Below are 18,444 nucleotides of genomic sequence, written 5' to 3'. Positions count from 1 at the left end.
TTGTGTCTTTAGTACCATGTCTTCAGTGTCATGAAAACAAATCCTCACTGAAAGAATAAATGTACCACCAAGTTCCTGCTATTATGTCTTATATAGAGAGCTTCATCAGAATACATTTGAAGAAAGGGTTTTATAGCAACAACAAAAAAAAGTTTGAAAATGATTTATCTAGCCTAACCCCCTCCAGTACTCAGGGGCAGAGCTGAGCAAAGCTCGTGTCCTTAATACATTTTAACTGAATGTAAAATGAGGCCATGTTTTGAGTGTGGATAAAGCTTAAGGTTTTTGTGGAGGCTTGCTAAGAAATCGCAAGAATCAAGCTGTGAGTTGGCAGGCAGTTTGTTAACCGCAGGTAACTTAGTTCAGGGCTATTTGAAAAGGCTTCAGATAGGCTGCCTCTTGGCCCAGCACAGTAAGGGTCATTTATGTACCTTCAGATCATTTATGTACTCATTAGATCTTGCTGTCACTGAAAAGCTTCCAGATACAGCTATCTAATATGCAACTATCTCAAGGAACAGCAACTAAGAGCATTTCATAAAATGCTAAACCTTAGAAAAGCTTTAGCTTACATTTTGCATTCAGCCAACCTATTGGCCTTTAAAACTAACAAGGAGAAGGCACTGGAAGGAACTTCATAAACCATCAACCTAGTCCTACCCTGTTTCCCCAAAAATAAGACCTAGCCGGACCGTCAGCTCTAATGCATCTTTTGGAGTAAAAATTAATATAAGACCCGGTCTTATATAATATTTATTATTAATATAATAAATATAATACCGGGTCTTATATAAGATCAGGTCTTATATAATTTTTGCTCCAAAAGACGCACTAGAGCTGCTGGTCTGGCTAGGTCTTATTTTCAGGGAAACACAGTATTTCCACAACGTGGTTTTCTCACATCTGAATCAAAAAATAAAAGTTAAAAGCTGCCACTTGCTGGCAGTAGATACAGATGAACCTAATCAAACCAGAACCCCGTGTCCAGCTGCTTGAGACTTAAGTCAGCTCTAGGGTCTGTTGCTGGAGACTATTTGGAAGTAGGGCTAATTAAACAAGACGGATACAGCTTTGAACGCCAAATTGCTGTTGGGCTTCAAATAGAAATATAGCCAGGTCACTAAAGAGGGAAGGGAGATAGAAAAAAGATGTATTATGGGAACACTTTCAGCCTTGTTTATATAAATACAAACCTAAATCACCCCAATTGTAGTCTCCTGTCCCACAGTACCTCCTTATCCTGCTTTCCTGCAGGAAGTATGAGAAACTCTTCTCCCATTCTGCCACAATAAACAGGAAAACAATTTTTTGCCCCTCTACCCTGAAACTTTCCCAGTCTTAACACAGTTCAAGTTCACTAAAACCCTAAGTTCTGGTAAAGAAAAATAATCTTCAAAAAATGTTACAGACCTAACTCTGCTCTTAAGATGGAGTCGAATCCATCACCCACTCCTGTGTAGCAGTAGCCTGGGTTTTCAGAAATCCTAATTGTATCTCAGATTTAAGATCTAAAACAAAAAGCCTTACCTCATGTGAACAATGAGCAGAGTAACTAGAAAGTCAGGACAACTCCCCAAGATGGGTGTGGATTGTTTCTGACTCGGGAATATTTTTCTACCTACAAAAGCCAAGTCTGCCATATTTGCTTTTCTTAAAAGACTTAAGTCTTCCTAAAATTGATAGCAGGAAACCTTCAATGAAGGTTACCGATCCAGCTTTAATTGGGTCTTTTAATGAAAGCTTCAATTCACATTTGTTAATTGGGTTTCTGACCAAAGCTAGTTAAAGCACAGCACATCGGGCTTACATATTTAAATTCTTGCAGACTTGGGAATAATCAGAGGGCTGCTGCTCAGAAACTTTTTCCCTTTTAAAACCACCTTTCATCTTTAGAGTATCCTTTTGAGGCCCCACAGGAGAGGTGGCATAGCCCAGAGCCCAAATTTCTCATTAGCCCAACTTATTTCCATTTTACAGCCATAGAAAGCTTATAGAAGGGAGTTCTACTAAACATTCATCACCACCACCTGCGGCCTAAGGCCTAGAACATTCTATAGCAACAACTTTTAACAAAATGAGCACTTAAAGATAGTATTTATCAGATTAGGAGTAAGATTTAATCCAAATGTTTCTGACATGCATTTCTGAGTGTTATTCTACCATGAACAACAGTTGCAGATGGGTGAGAATTAAAGGCTCAAAAGTACTGAATAGGCTAGTGTACTATATAACGCAGAAACTTACTTCAAAGACTCATCCCCACTAACCTAGACAAGATGAAGCTATAGAGACCATCTTCGACTCTAGATTATTTGAACAAATTGTAACTAACACTTCTCCAACAGATTTATTTATTTTTTTTTTTTGGAAAGGAATGGATTTTGAGAAAAAACATGGGGCAGAGAGGTATGGAATAGAAAATAAATACAAATGTAAGCTGTTTTGCTAATTGTTTTATAACCACAACAAATGAGTACAGAGAAAGCCCTGTACAAAACACAAAGGTTCAAGATCAAGGTGTTCCTTTAGGCAAAGCTGAAGATTTCAGTCTCTGGTATTTGGAATTTAGGCTGCAGTCCTTGTTTTTGGATGGATCACTGGGTGTGTAGCACAGTCCATGCTTCTAACCAGATTTGAACAGAAGAATGGCCACTTGGCCCAGGTAGAAGTAGATGAAGTGTTTGGTTTCATGTGTCACGTAACTACCGAAGTTCCTCCCCACGATGCAGTGCCAGGTGGGGTTGTACTTCTTGTCAAACTCCTGGGGGGGTGGGGGAGAGGAGAGAAAACACTAGAATTTTAGTGCTAAATCAGAGGTTCGAGTTTGCCCCTGGATAAGGAGGGCCTGTAGAGGCAGAATGGAGGAATATTAGCATCTGCAAATTCTTAGAATGAAAGAATGTTTCCCAGCTCCAAGTCGCCTACATAGTGCATTAATGCAAACATACTTGCAGTCTGAGCTAAGCTGGGAAGGGGGGCTGGGGAGGTAAACGGCAGAAAGGGCAGCCTCAAAGACAGGGGTGCTTTGTTATCATGGTAATTCCACCTTCATAATTTCTGTAATATTCTTATTCATTGATAGCAGGTGACATCAACAGTTCTGGTTTATAATGTTACCGTGTTTCCCCGGAAATAATACCTAGCCGGACAATCAGCTCTAATGAGTCTTTTGGAGCAAAAATTAATGTAAGACTCAGTCTTATTTTACTATAATATAAAACCGGGTCTGATCTAATCTAATCTAACCTAATACCGGGTTTTATATTAATTTTTGCTCCAAAAGACGCATTACAGCAGATTGTCCAGCCAGGTCTTATTTCCAGGGAAACACATTATGTGTAAACAGAGCTAAATTATTCTCCTACTGTATGTCATGCACCCCAAAATCCAAGAAAATGGTAAATATTTAGCCCCAAATACCCCATTATAACTCATTCTTTAACTGCACTCCAGTATCACTGATAACAAAAGACTTCCAAAAGGACAAAGTCTCATTTAGCATCTAAACCACTGTGGATCATAATTTAAGGGGACAAGATACATGACACTCCATTGCTCCTATAAAAAGAATGCGGGAAGCAGAACCTGACAGCCACCTAGTCAGATTTTACCCTTAATTAATTATAATTTCAATAGCCCTCCTTTCCACCATCTATCCTGTTGCTAATCTACCACCTGGTCCACAAGGAGCAAATTGCAGGAACAATTTTCCCCTATTCTCCCCGGGCCTAAGGCTCTGGAGACTAGAATGCCTGTGTTAATTTCTTCACTAGGTGACCATAGGCAGGAGCCAAAACTAATCCTTCTCTAGAAAACTCTTACAAGTCTGTGGTGAGTTACAAAATTTGGCTACTCTCATACTGTAGGCTGCGTGAACATCTTTAAGATCTATCAAGGGAAATAAGGTTCTCACAAGCTAGAAGAACACACTGCTGCGTTGGTCAAAAAAGGTATTTCTGTTCCATCTTAAGTCTTTCATCTTCCCATTCTCGACTAGAACTCTCTCCCAGGGTTAGGCTGCCAGCTTCCTTTCCTTCCAGAAAACATAGCTGGAGAAGTTGGCAGTCCTGCCAGCTTTCTACAGACTGCCATTTACCAAGCCCCCACCTCAGGTCCCAACCATCACTACCACCCACTTTCTCTCAATTGCCGACTGAACTCCCCAATGGAAGGCTGGCAAGATCTCCCTCCTGCCCGGCTGGAAACACCCACGCAGCTCCCCGCTCGGGAACATGCAGATGGATCCTCCGCGCAGGAATCATGAAGAAGGGGGAACCGCTGCTTCATGATCCTAGAAACCGTTGCTAGGTGGCGCTTTCCCCCGCGGATCTGGATAATAAAAAAAAACTTGGGGCACCGAGATTCTAGTCTTCTGAAGAGCGCAAAATTCATTTGCATTCTTTCTGGAAACCTCTATACCGGAGCTGCCCTGCGTACCGTGCCCCCAAGGCGCTCTGTCAGGCGCTCTGGGGATGCATGAACCGGGAGAATTTAGGTAAGTCGTGACTCCCCCAAGCTGAGCGTAATCAGCCCGGGCCCCCCGCCCGCGCCCCGTCCTCACCTTCTTAATATGGGCCGCAATGTCCTTCTCTATGTTATATTTCTCCAACGCCTGAGTAGCACACTCCACCGAATCCTGTTGCATCTCTTCGGACATGTCGGCATTTTTGATCACCGCCTTTCTGTCGCACATGGTTACCTGGGGGACGAGGCCCGGGCAAGGGGTGAGGAGTTGGGTTGTGCGGTGCGCCTCCGAAGCCCGCTCCCCCGGCCCCTCCGTCCGCCCCACGCCAACCCGGAATGACGCCCTCCACCCCACTTCTCAGGGAGCGCGGGCCGCGCGGATAAAACCGCGAGAGAAGTCCAGCGGGGGACGAAACCAGGTTGCGAAGCCCCCAGTGTACCCAAGTCTCTCACAGTGGAGCAAGGGTTGGCCGACTGCAACGGTCTCCTGGGGGAGGGGCTGGAGAGGCTCAGACCCGGCGGGAGAAGCCGTCGCTACCGAAGCCGTGGCGCATCTAAGGAGCCCCACACCAGTCGCCGCCGCCTAGTGCCTAGGCTCCGCCCTACTCCAGCCGGCCCCGCCCCCGCAGGACATCCCTATTGGCTTGACCCATCCCCTAGGACTCTCCCATTGGCCCATGGGCTCAATGGTTCCTTCAGGATCTTTCCCCTGCGTTTTGTTGCAGACCACAATGCACCGCTCGTGGCGTCGGTTGCCCCGGCAATGGGCCGCACGCGGTGAGGCCCACACACCCAGAAGGTGGAGCTGGGGTGCGGTTGCGAGAACCAGCCAGCGGCTAGAGGGGTGCGCTGGGAGCTTCTGCCCTAGCCAAGGGAAGTGATTCCAAATGTACGGAGGTTATCCTAAGGTTTGTTCTCGAATAACGATAGTGGGGTCCACCCCAGGTCGGAAGAATTTACTGATTCTGACTGAGGTGACCAATCCCTTCTCTGAAAAGGTATCTATCTCTGAGGCAGGGCAGGCTTCCTGGGCAAATAACCAGTGCAGTCCCAGAAGAGGGACCCCAGGGCTTGTTTTAATGCTCTACTGTCTCATTTGTGATATTCTTTTTTTTCTTTAACAAGGTACCCCACATATTCATTTTGTATTGACCCCCGCAAATTATGTAGCGGGTCCTCCTTTGAAATACTGGGGGAAGGTTCCTCAGGAATGGGAGAGGGTTTATTTATGAATTAAGGGATTACCCCCAAGAGAGGGGTCTCCCTGCGAGCAATGCTGACCTCCTTTAAGTGTGTGGGGGGCCCTCTGCGTGGATATGGGAGTGCCGATTCCAGGTGTGTGTGTGTGGCAAGGGTAGGGCTTCTTGCTCTGATGAGGCATTCTTTCCTGTATGGGAATTTCTTGGTTTGGGACTGTAGGGCGGAGGGAGGCGCCCTAATGATTAGGCATTCCTCAGACGTATTGCCTCTGGCTTAGGCTAACCACTAAGTGGTTAAAAAAAAAAAAAAGCAAGGTCTTGCGGGTGGTTAGGGAGCAGGATCGGTTCTGGATTTAAACCCCAGCACTGTTTTGTTTTTTTGTTTTTTACCTGCTGTTTGAACCTCAGTTTTCTTATCCGTAAAGTGGAATAAGTATAAAAGGAAAACACTTCATAGAGGCATGCTGGGAGCCTCTGAAGTTCTCAGCACAACCAGTGGCACATAGTAAGTGCCCAACGAATCTTACCATCAGTTTATGGAACTGTCCCAAGAATCACAGCAAGGTTTTGAAACAACCCTTAAATGCCTATAATGTGTTTTTGAACTTCTATAAACAAGTTATCAGGTTAATCATGTCACCAGAAGCTATTTACATTTCTGCATTTTTCTTCTTAGCCACCTACTTTAATTAACCCAGAGCCCCTTACAGTTTGACCAGAGGCACACAACTCCAAAGAGAAAGAAGTGGGAATGATAAGAACCTAAGGTACAATGTATGCATATCAGTTAAATCAAATTAAGAGGCTTTTCTCAGTTCCAGAGTTCCAATGCTGGGATTATGGATTTGAAAAGTTAAAATGAGTTTTATATGGTGTCACTCCTGAGGAAGAAGTTGGGTTGGCAATGAGAGTGAGGCAGGGTTAGTGCTTCTACCTGACTTGGGTGTATGAGTTAGAGCTATGGAATGCACTGATGACTCGAGAACATAAATCTCTCTCACACGCACACGTATATTTATCCCTCTGATCTGTAGTTTGGCCAGCTTCTCATTGTTTCAACAGAAGTTGCTGAAAGTAGTTAAAGTGGATGAGGCAATAAGAATAGCTGCTGTTTCTTGAGTGGTTGCTTACCACCAAGTGCTTTGCATTCACTCAGTTATTCCTCACCACAGCTGTGCCTGGGACTCCTTGCCTCCTAGCTCCCTCTTGACACAACTGTCTGCTCATTTAGATTTCAGCTCAAATGCCACCTTCCCTGAACTCCCATCTCTCCTTGCTCTCTAAACACCACCCTTCAATGGAAATTCCGAGTTTTAAGAGTTCTGTGCTAGGAACCCTGGACAAAGGCCAAATATATATATTTTCTATTATACTACACCTTTCCTGAGTCTGTCTTCTGGTTATAAAAACAGAGTATTCAACTGGACAAGAGGTTGCAAACTGGGGGCCCATAGATCATATCTAGACTGTAGTTTGCTTTAAAAAATGAATTTGTGAGCAACGTTTAAAAATGGTAATTCTCGGGGGTGGCTGGTTAGCTCAGTTGATTTAGAGCATGGTGCTAATAACACCAAGGTTGCTGGTTTGATCCCCACATGGGCCACTGTGAGCTGTGCCCTCCTTAAAAAAAAAAAAGGTATTTCTGATTTTTAAATGGAGATAATACCTTCATCATAGGCATTAGGTGGCAAGGATTATATTAAATAATGCATCTGAAGATCTAGGCAAGGTCTAAAAAAATGGTAGCTCTTGCTGTGATGTATTGAGACCTTACTATTAGTATGTGCCGGGCATCTGGGACACACTATCTCATTGACTTCTCACAGCACTATGAGGTGTATTTCAAGAGCCACTGATCTATTACCCAGATGAGGAAAACGAGGTTCAGAGAGGTGAAGCACCAGCCTAACGTGATGCTGCAATAAAGGTTAGATCTGGGATTTAAACTCTGGTCTGCCTCCACAGTCCCCCATGGTGGATGGAATTTTTGACCTGCTTTACTTTCCCAGACAAAAGGAGCTAATGCATGTCCCTGGAGACTTTGAAGTAGCCTGGCCCCTGGCTGAAGACCCTAAATACTGGGCGTACCAAAAACAATGTATACAAAAGGATACTGGTCAACGTTGCTCAAGCAGTAGTTCGCCGTAATCAGAAGTGTCTGGACGCTGATGGGAACCACTGTGAGCACCTCTTGTCATTGCAGAAGTCAAACGTGACTTGTATTCATCTTTTGTTATTGGTATATATTGAGTATTACAATTTTAATACAGTTTTCCTTTCTTAAAATGTGTATACGGTTTTTTGGCACTCTCTGTATATGCTGGGTGGGTGGGTGGGTTGCTGGCTGGCTGGCAGGACAGATGGAAGAAAGGGTGGATACTTAAAACTAATCCAGCATTGCTTCCTCTCAAACTTGACCAAGATCGGTCCTTGAGTGTTCTTGATTTTCCCTGGACAAATTACCTTTGTACTTTAACCCAGGGCCTTCAGAAAGCCCTTTGGAATTGTTTATAAGAAGGCTGAGGGATTCCTTGCAGGTCTTGGAGCTCTACCCTCCTGCAAACAGACTAGAAAGGACCACAGCCTGCTCCTCTTCTACCCCACCACTAGCCCAGGATTGCACTGTTCCCAGCCCTGTCCAGCAATCACTTTTCAAGATTTTCTGGGACCTCAAGCCCTTTTTTGGACCACAAGTTCTGTCACCAATCTAGCAGTTCCGGCCCTCCCTTACCTGAAAGGAAGTGTGAGAAGATATGACCTTATAGCTCCTACCGTTGACTCAAAGACCCCTGCCCAGAAAGGAGGGGCTCCATGGAGGAGTACGCCTAGGACTGAATTTAGAAGCTTCTTCCCCATGGAGAAGGGCTGGCACTAGCCTGGGGCTGGCAGAAGAACTCTCCCTGTGGAGCAGGGAGAGTGAGGTCAGACAGGCCGGGACCGAGGGAGGAAAACTCAGGGAAGAAAAATCTCCCTCCTGGCCAATAGCCAAGCCTCACCTGAGTGGACAGATACCGTGAAAACTCTGTGCTCAGCCTCCTGTCCTTGGGCGCAGTGGGTAAATTCAGGCACATCCACAGAGCCCTAGTAGGCCCCCCTCAGCTCCCCATTAGGGATCCAACCAACCCAGAGCAGAGACTAAAAAGTACAGACTTTGAGGCCAGGCAGACCTGGGTGTGCATCTTGACTCTACCCCTACTAAGGTGTGACCTCAGGTAAGTGAGTCCATCTCTCTGAGCCTCAGTTTCCTCATTTGTACAATGGGTACTGCACTAGTCCTTGTGTCTCATGGACAATTTGGAGACTGAGATGGTCCTGTAAAGTATGTAGTGCAGGACTTGGCACATGGCAAAATCAGCGATGCTAGAAGGTTACCCTGAGCCAGGAGTTTTCAACCTTGGCATTAACATTTTGAACCAGAAAGTTTTTTGTCGTGTGGGGGCCTATCGTGTGCACTGGAGGATGTTTAACAGCATCCATAGCCTCTGCTCCCTAGATGGCACCTCACACTCAGCTGTCAACCAAAACTGTCTCGTGGACAGCGCCAAATGTTCCCTGGAGGATGACGTTGCCTCTGGTTGAGGACCACTGTCCTAGACAATCTGGATTAAATCTGAATGTCACAGATCCCAAACTCACAGCCCCATGTAAAGACCACAAGGTAGGCAGGCCAATTTACAAAGGAAGGGATGGGAGGTCCAACAATCACAGAACAAGCTCTCTCCAGCGTGGACGAAGAGGCAGGACCTAAGTTGGCTCTAAGAGCCAAAGAGCCCCCTCTGACTCACTAGGTGACCTCTGTGTCACTGTTTAATTATATGCAAAGTGGTCGAAAGTTAAATCTCAATTATTCTAGGGCCCCAGACAAAGGGACAGGTAGTTGATATCTGATTTCTGGCATATCTACTCTTATCCACTGACTGAGGGAAAACCTGACTCTCTGGAACTCAAGATTTCATTCAAAGCGTCATTCATGATTGCTGAGAGATTTTTGAGAAAGAACTAGGTATCCATCACTGTTCTGGGTGCTGAGGATTATGATATTGTGATTCATAATAAGAAATACATATTTGGTCTTCATCCCAGTTCCTGGCTCGCAGCTCCCCAAGTCCTTGGAATTTGAGCTATATGAGCAATGGAAGCATCTTTTGTCATAATATTTGGTCTCTTGTCCTCAGTTCCTGAAATCCCTGCAAAGCCGTAAGGTGAAATGTGTGTCTTGCTTTTCATAACAAGCCCCTTTTCACCACAACTGGGTTTGTGTTAATAAGGTGACTTTTGGAAAGCACCTAATGGTGGGGACTGATTGTCTGAGGGAAGGGGAGAATTGCTTGTTGGTGTGAGGGGAAACCCTGCCTCTCCCATACATAGCAATTGGTGACCACAACCCTATTGGGGATGCACAAGAGAACAAAACAGGCAAAGTCCCTTCTTCATGGAACTTATATTCTATCAGGAGAATAAAGATAAAAAAAACAAGCACAAATGTCAGACCCTGATAAGTACAATGGAGAAAGATAAAGTAGAATAAGACCAAGGCTGACTGACAAGTCAAGGCGTCTTGTTTTACATAGAGGTTTCGTGGCAGGCCTCTCTGAGAAGGTGCCGTTTGAGCCAAAACTTGATTACTTTGCTACTGGGTAGAAGATTGGGTGTGGGGAAGCCAGTGGGAGCAGAGGGGCCAGGGAGACGCTATTACAACAATCTAGGCAAAAGGTGATGGTGGCATGGACCAGGCAGAGGTAGGATGAGACGTGGTTGGATTATAGATATATTCTGAAGTTGGAGTGGACAGATTAGTTTGATACCAGGTGTGAGGAAAAGAAAGGAGTCAACATGACTCCAAGACTTGTAGCCTGAACAGTGAGAAGAATAGATTGGTTTGGAGAAGGCTGGCCAAACAGAAACAAAAAGCTGTTTTTGGCCATATTAAGTTTGAGATGCCTATTAGACATTCCAAGTGGAGATGTCAAATATGCAGTTGGACATATGAGTTCTGGGAAAAGGTCCAGGTTAGAACTATAATTTAGGGACGCATCAGCTTGTAGATGACATTTAAAGCCGTGGGACTGGATGAGATCACCACAAGGGAGGAGTACCTATAGATGGAAGAGGTAATGCTATTCAGCTAGCAACATTCTCTGAGCTTTTACCATGGGCCAAGCCCTGAGCTAGGTACTAGGTACAGAGACGTATATCCCTCAGCACCTATCCAAGAAACACTCCCTTACTTATTTAATTTTTCCTGCCTAAGTGCTTTGGCCACTTAGAGGCTAAACATTGAGAGTTCCTGCCCTGCCTCTTATTCACTTATTCATTTTTTCAACATGTATTTGTTGAGTACCTACTTGGCACAAGGCCCTATCTAGGCACCAGGGACATGAAAGGGAGTAAGTCAGATATGGCTCCTGCCCTAATGGAGTTTATATTTTGCATGTGGAGGAGGTACACATGATGATGTGATCACAGTTATGACAAATAGAATGACAGAGAAGGCAGGCTGGTATGAGAGCGGTTAATGGGGACTCTGCCTGGGAGGCAGGGAAGTCTTTCCAGGGAAGTCACATTTGAGCAGCCATCTAAAGGAGCTGGAATCTAGGCTAAGGGGAAGTACCGGGAGCTTCTCAGGTGGATGGAACACTATGCTCAAAGGCCTGAAGGCCGGAAGGATGTTGACAGCTGAAGGAAAGCCAACTTGGCTACAGAGAAGTGATGTGGGGAAATGGGAGGGTGGGCAGCAGCCAAACCTCCAGGGCCTTGTGAGCCTGGTTAAGACACATGGACTCTGTCCTGAGGCCACCACCAGCCCTGAAAGGCTATAAGTGGGGGCTCACATGATCAAAAGGTCACTGAGGAGAGTGGGCGGGGAGGGGCGCCAGTGTGGCAGCAGAGATAACATATGAGTTTTGGAAAACCCATAAACATTCAGTCTATAGGAACCGCCAAATTCATAGTCAGCCAATAAGAAGTCTGGGCAGACTAGGAACCCCATTTGTGGCTAGTGTCTGAAATGACAGTAAGTCTTGTGGGACTAAGCCCTTAACCTATGGGGGTCTGCACTAACTCTGGGTAGTAAATGTCAGAACTGATTTACTGGACACTGAGTTTGTTTTGGAAAATTGGTGTGGAGAAACAACACATTTGGTGTCAGAGGTGATGTCAAAATAGATACCACAGGAAGGCACAGTGCTAGATACACAGACTTCAATAAATATAAAAATTATAAGCCACAAATAGGAGGAAAAAGGGTGTGAATAAATGGAATGCTTCTGGATGCAAAGGCCAAATATAGCAAGAATGAAAAAAATTTTCCTCATGTAAATTTATAGATTTAACACCATTCCAATTAAAATACCAATAAACTGCCATACAAACTTGATAAAAAGATTCTAAAATGTGCTCAGACAAACCAACCAGCCAAAGTACTGAGGGAACGCAAGGCGACAACTAGGTCTTACAGAGGTACACACTGAAAGTTCTACCTAGTGCAGGCTTCAGACACAGCGGATCCTAGAGAAGCTGGTGGAGGAGTAGGAGCAGATCAGGGGAGGCTTGTGGAGGCAAATCACGAAGGGCCAAGATAAGGGGGTGGAGATAGGGCTCCCTCCAGGGGGCTTTTGTCTCCTCCACCTCTGTCCCTAGCATCTAGCACAGTGTACACTGCAGGTGTTCCAGAAATAGCTTGGTGATCTTTTCACACCTGTGGATCTGGCCTTGGTCTGTTTAACATCTACATGGTATTCAGAACTGCACATTTCTCGGGTAACAAGCTCCCTCTGGACAGACCTTGAGGTCTTTTCCAGTTTTGGGGAAATCATAGTTATTATTAACGAACATCTTAGCATTTTGAAGCTAGTGCCCCCTGTGGCCCTTTTTTCTCAGGCCTGGGAGGGATCACTGGATTTTTGCTTAGTCCTCTTCTGCTTTTCTTCTGGCTTCCAAACAAGCACCCCTTTGCTATTCCCAGCTCCCCTAGGAGACTGTGAGGCTGTATTCCCCTCAGGCCCTTCCCTTCCCCCAGCCTGAGTATCTCATCCCCTTTACAATCATCCTATTCAAGGATATACAATAAACATTTGTATGATAAAGGCAACTCACACTGATTTACATTGAGCAGCTGAAATAGGCCATACATGTATAATCTAGCCCAGCTAGGCTGATTTACATGAGGACATCTCTCCCTAAGGCATTTGTGGCTCTAGAGTGAGAAAGAACACCCCTCACTCCCACCCCGTGTCCTAACTGTGCTGAGCTATTTAGCTTTCCTAAAGCACCAAGCTGTTTTCCGTTTTCCCAGCATTCCTTGCACACGCTTTTCCTTCTGCCTGGAATGCTTTTCTTCTCTCCTCATTTACCTAGCTAACCCCAGCTGGTTTTTCAGATCTCAGCTTGGAAGCCACTCTCTCCGAAAAGTCTTCTCCTGAACACCCCGCTCCAGGCTGGGTTAACAGCTGCAGCAGGAGCACCCTGTATCTCTCACAGCACACATCTCACTTCGCTGCCTTTTGAGGTGTCTGTGAACAGTGCGAGGGCAGAGTTTGGGTCTTGTTCACTGTTGTATCTCTGGCACTCAGCACAGAGCCCGGCGGTTGTGTGGCTCAATAAATATCAGTTTAATGAATGAACAAGTATCAAGTGGACAAGGAGAGGGGGAGCCAGCGAAGTCCCAGATGCCAGGTACACAATCCTGGGCTTTTAGTGCTGGGGTAGAAGCATTCCATGAGGGGGAAAAAACCTGGTCTCCTGCAGCCCGCCGTCAAGGACTGTGCCACAACTAGACAAACTGGCAGTCCGTGAGAAGGATGGAATAACAAAAGAAACTGGTCCCCGTCTGCCTAGCTCCACGAAATGTCTGTCAATGTGACATTCACAGAAGCCCTGCACATGTGCTGGCTGAGCCGGGGGGGCGGGGTGGGGGGGGGAGAGCCAGCCAGCCTCAGCCAGACAGAAGTCAGTTCAGTTACTGTACATGTGTTAGCACAGAGGGATGTGTGGTTTAGAAGCTTCTTGGCTCGCTATTCATTTTTATTTTTATTTACTTTTTAAAAATCTCTAGATATTTCCCATATTTGTTCTTTACCTTTAAGGAATGTGTTTATTTTTGAGGTACCATTGTTAATTTTATTAACACAGTTCGTTAAAAATCTGCTTCGTACAAAACTGGTTTGAGTCCAAAAATGTTAGCATTCTATTAAATTAAGGCATCCTCTTTCAAAAAACATTATTAGGACTGTCATTAATCTTTTTATACCCCTCAACCCTTTGCTTGTGTTTCTAGTTTACTCTGCCATAAAGTAAGTTTCCAACGTATGTTTAGGGAAAAGTTCTGGGTTGAAAGTAACAAATTTGGAGCTTAGAAAATAAAACTTGTGAACTCGAGGAGCCCATTTGTCATTTTCTACCTCAGTTCCCTTTTTCTGGAGCTAGAGTAACTCTTCTTTAAGTACTAGTTAATAAAATCAATAGGTGTTTAATAAGCACTTACTATATGCCAACATAACAGGGCTGTAATGGGAAGTGATTGGTCCCAGTGGTTGTTAACATTTTGCGGGGTAGTGGGGGTGTGGTTTACACGCCTTTGAGAATGGTGAACTGCACTGTCCTAGATGGTAGTCACTAGCCACACTGGGCTATTTAAATTAAATTAATTAACTGCAATTAAATATAATTAGAACTTCAGTTTCCCAGCTGCAGTAGTCAAGTGCTTAATAGCCACATGTAGCTAATGGCTACCACCCAGAATTCAGATATAGAATGTTTTCATCATCATACAAAGCTTTATTGGTAGCCCTGCATGGATATTCTCCCAGAATAATGACTTTCCTGCTCACAGGAAATATTTTGCATCCATCTTGACAATTTTACAACTTTGTAGGCTCAAGGTGGGGACCGGGTAGGTAGGCAATGGTTCACTGATCCTTGAAACCCATGAATCCAAGAAAAAGAAGCCCTGATATGACAAGCTGTATTCCACCTCAGAATGCAGCGAGTTGTCAAAAATGAAGCAACAGAGCTGCTACAAACTCGCTATGCTCACTGCTTTAAATGTACCTCATATGAAACCAGGCCCTTGGGTTACTTACTACCTGTCTGGCCACATTCAAAGAAACATCAGTTCACTATCCAAAAATAATTGAAAAACAATGTTAAAGATTTTCTGCAGTCTCTTAGGAAAACACCAAAGGGGAATAATATTCACAACACACTGCAACTCTTGAATTATCTTTCTCATCTTTCTCTTCTCATCCTCCCTCCCACACATGGCACTTGCTTCCCTAAAGCTCTCTGCACCCCCATTCCGGACTCTCTCCAAACCTCCTAGATCTGCTGCTGCTTCTCCCCTTGCTCCCCTGCACAGCGAGTTCTTATGGAGCTCTCCAAGAGAAGATGTTTTCTTTTACCCCATCACACAAATAGTGGCAAAAACGAACAGAGAGAAAGCTTCCAGGCTGCTGTGCCCAAGAACGCATTAGACAGCGACCCAGCCCACAGCTCTCCCTGGCAGCCAGGACCAGTTTCTCCGGGATGACTCATTTTCCCACTGATGGTCCACTCCCCCACCACTTTCTCTTCTGCCCACTGCTCCCAAGGGCCAGGATCTGGGAGCAGCTCATGACTGAGCCTGACAGAGAGGAAATCATTTTGCTGGGATGCCAGAGGGGAGTGATGTCACAGGGAAAGGAAGAAAACCAGACGGTCAGGTTTGTGGAATGTTTTATCTCCACTGTTAATTGTTTTATTATTTTTTTTTATTGGGCACTGCCCAGCTCCCTCGTAGGCAGTAGTAAATGGCTTGCTGTGGGAAACGCATTAACTCTTAGTAGTCTGCCAAGGTCAAAGGCTTCTTTTCAATTTGAAAACAAGTCCATTGGTGCCATTCTTATATTAGGAATGATGAATTTTATTGAGCTCCCATGTATTTTAAGTGAAGCTTATCCCTGTAGGAAGGACAGTCCTATCCCATTTACCTGACTCCAACGCCCATCCACCACCATTAGGTCATGAACCTGGAATTGTTTTCAGTGGAGAGGGCAGAGCCCACAGCCATCACACTTCTAACCCTTCTTTCTTATGTCCTCCACGCACACCTGAACTCATCATCATCCATCTCCATACATCAGTTCCTTCTGCTTTATCCCCCCATCTCAGAATGCTACCACTGCCTAACCGGGTCCCCAAGCCAGGAACCTGGGGATCACCCTGGACTCCTCTTCCTTCCTCAGCCCCCATGTCCACACTATGTCTAAGTCCTACGACTTCATCTCCTTGGGATATGTCATCTCCTTAGAATCTCTATCACCTTACATCAGGCCACTGACTCTCTTGCCTGGGTGATTGCAGTGGTCTCCTAACTGGTGTCTCCCTGCACCCACTCCCATGTGACTTCCCCATGTAACCTGCTAGTCAATGGGCTATCTGGGGCTATCCCTGTTCTCACCTATACTCACCTTTATGCTAATCTGAGCACACTGTCATATTTTCTCAGAACAGTAAGAATCCAACTCCAAAATCATTAATGGATAATGTACTTTTTAATGAAGGAATCTAATGAAGTCACAGGAGGCGGCTTACACAGTAATTAAACAGCAATACTTTTTACACTGACCCCTTAATTCTCTCTCCTTTTCCCCTAAATTCCCCCATAATGAAAGCTACTGCCATATTTCCCCCTCACTTCTCTTCTTTGCCCTGCTATCCTGCAGCTGCCCTCTAGTCAAATTAGCTCTGGGTCTTCTCCCCTACTCCAGTCTGCTCTACTGCCACTTCCTGAGGCCTCATCCTAGCATAATTCCTTAAAACCCTTTAATGGCTACTCATGGCCCTCAGTGGAATCAAATTCCATATGGTTTAGTAGGCCTTGAAGACTCAGTCCCAGTTCCACGTCCCTCCTTTTCCCCACCTGAACTTGCCCCAAGCCATACTACATAGGGTGGTGGCGATTGCCCCTATGCTACCATGCTGTCTTCTATCTGAACGATTGCTCGTTCTGTCCTTTTCGCCTGGAAAGCCCTCCCCTTCTTCCTACAGTTAACTCCTATGCTGGTCTTTCAGAACTCAACCTAAACACCTCCTTCTGGAAGCCTTCCTTACAATCTCTAAGACTGTGTTAGGTGGTCTCACAGCAGCTTACCCTGATCACAACACTTTAAATGACTGAATAGCAATATACACCTAAAGGTGAATATACACCTTTAAGACAGAGGTGTATTACTGCATGCCATGGGCCTCATACAGGGCCTAAATTACAACATGCACTTGGTGATGCTGAATAATGAGCGAAAGCTCAGAAGAGCACCCTGGGTAGTGTCGATGGCCTTAGCAGAGCATGGCGCCCATGGGCCCCTTGAGCATGAAGCAATAATTTTGGCCTCGTTTGTGCTCTAACCTGTAAAGGTTAGTAACTGGGCTTATACAAACAAAATCCACCTTTGGGCTTCCAGGGATGGTCCTAAATGCCTCCTAGCAATTTAGCAGTGTTCCTTCTAATCCAGGAAGGCTGTACTTGCCATATTCCCACATCTGGGCACGGTATCTTCTAGGCTAGGTATGAACCCCTTTGGTGACTGCACACGGCAAGGTTTTGTACAATACGTGCTGAATCATTCCTATTCACAAGCAGTCTCCACCTAGAGTCCTATTAGGTCACTTAACTGATTCCATTTCTCTCTCCCTAGGAGACTACTCAATTGTCTCCAATAGCATTTTTTTTTTGGAGGGGGGTGTCTTTCCAGACAACAATCATATAGGACCGGTAGAACTCAGACAGTGATATTATGAGGAGGCAACTGGACTTTAGCTTGCCTTTAGGATATGTAAGCTCTTATAAGGCTTACTTAAGACTCAAGATCACATTTGGACAGGGCTCTTTCCTGCTGGCCTTCTGAAGGCCTGCAAAGAACAACTAGCTTTATACAACCCAGAATACAACATAGTCCTGATTGTTTTATTTTAGAAATAATTTATTGTTTTATTCCAATTATAAAAGTAGTACATGCTAATTATAGACAATTTGATAAATGTAGAAAAGCATAAATAAAAATAAAAATATAGAAATCATTTCCATCATTTGGAACGTTATTTTCTTCTCTGTTTCGTTATAAGCAATGACTATATATACATGTACATATTCTCTTGTATAGAACTGGATAATATTGCATAAAATTTTATTTCCTTTTTTTCAGAATATAAAAATAAAACATAGTTGCAGTAACACTCTTCAACTTGACAGAAATGTATGACATCTAAAGTGAAAGTTCCCACAACTGCATTCTTTAGAGACAACTGGTGTCAACCAGTTTAACAGATTCCTTCAGAATATATAGTTAAATGTGTATATGTATGTATATATTAAACATCACTTTTAATTCATTTTAATTATAACAAAATTAGCATGACCTTAATATCTTTCAAAACATCATTTAATAATTGTGTAACAATCATTATCATTGTGTTGAACCACTCCCTTACTATCAGGAGTTTCATGTTTTTAATTTCACAGAATGCAATTGTAGGGGCCCAGGGCAGGCCATCCCGAAATATCCCACAATGTTGATTACTTTGAATTAAAGTTATTTGACAAATAGCCAGTGCAAAAGGGCACGTTGACCCTCCTTTGTCTTCTTGAATGCAGGAAATAAATCTCTGTGAAAGGTGCCCTGCTAGCTGCAGAGGCCTAAGAGAAACACCCCGGACTCTAGACTTAAGGACTCTAGGGCCAAAAGCTTTCATAAAGAAACCTTGTTACTCCTTTACTAATTTGCTACCCCAGCCCAATTTGTTTAGA

At 44.5% G+C, this 18,444-nt stretch overlaps 1 protein-coding gene and 1 long non-coding RNA gene across 3 annotated transcripts; one reads left to right on the top strand and one right to left on the bottom strand.

Annotated features, from left to right (window-relative positions):
• Nucleotides 1-2,328: 2,328 nt before the first annotated feature.
• DYNLL1 (dynein light chain LC8-type 1) lies at nucleotides 2,329-5,059 on the bottom strand. 2 transcript variants are annotated; one of them, XM_033098550.1, is made up of 3 exons: nucleotides 4,905-5,044; nucleotides 4,562-4,699; nucleotides 2,329-2,761 (listed from the first exon to the last, which is right to left on the bottom strand). In XM_033098550.1, exons 2-3 carry the CDS (start codon nucleotides 4,691-4,693, stop codon nucleotides 2,624-2,626), a joined length of 270 nt encoding a protein of 89 aa, XP_032954441.1. In that variant the 5' UTR covers nucleotides 4,694-4,699; nucleotides 4,905-5,044; the 3' UTR covers nucleotides 2,329-2,623. The 2 variants fall into 2 exon arrangements, with proteins under 2 accessions (XP_032954441.1, XP_032954440.1); XM_033098549.1 differs by having other exon boundaries at nucleotides 2,335-2,761; nucleotides 4,918-5,059.
• A 190-nt stretch (nucleotides 5,060-5,249) lies between these two features.
• Nucleotides 5,250-7,819, top strand: LOC117017724 (uncharacterized). Its single transcript, XR_004422115.1, has 4 exons — nucleotides 5,250-5,372; nucleotides 6,340-6,430; nucleotides 7,490-7,590; nucleotides 7,673-7,819. It is a non-coding gene; the product is annotated as an uncharacterized LOC117017724 (long non-coding RNA).
• The last annotated feature ends 10,625 nt before the right edge of the window (nucleotides 7,820-18,444 follow it).

This window comes from Rhinolophus ferrumequinum, chromosome 25, assembly GCF_004115265.2.
Source record: "Rhinolophus ferrumequinum isolate MPI-CBG mRhiFer1 chromosome 25, mRhiFer1_v1.p, whole genome shotgun sequence".
Lineage (NCBI taxonomy): Eukaryota > Metazoa > Chordata > Mammalia > Chiroptera > Rhinolophidae > Rhinolophus > Rhinolophus ferrumequinum.
The sequence above is the reverse complement of the archived record's forward strand: the minus strand, read 5'-3'. Positions and strand labels throughout refer to the sequence as shown.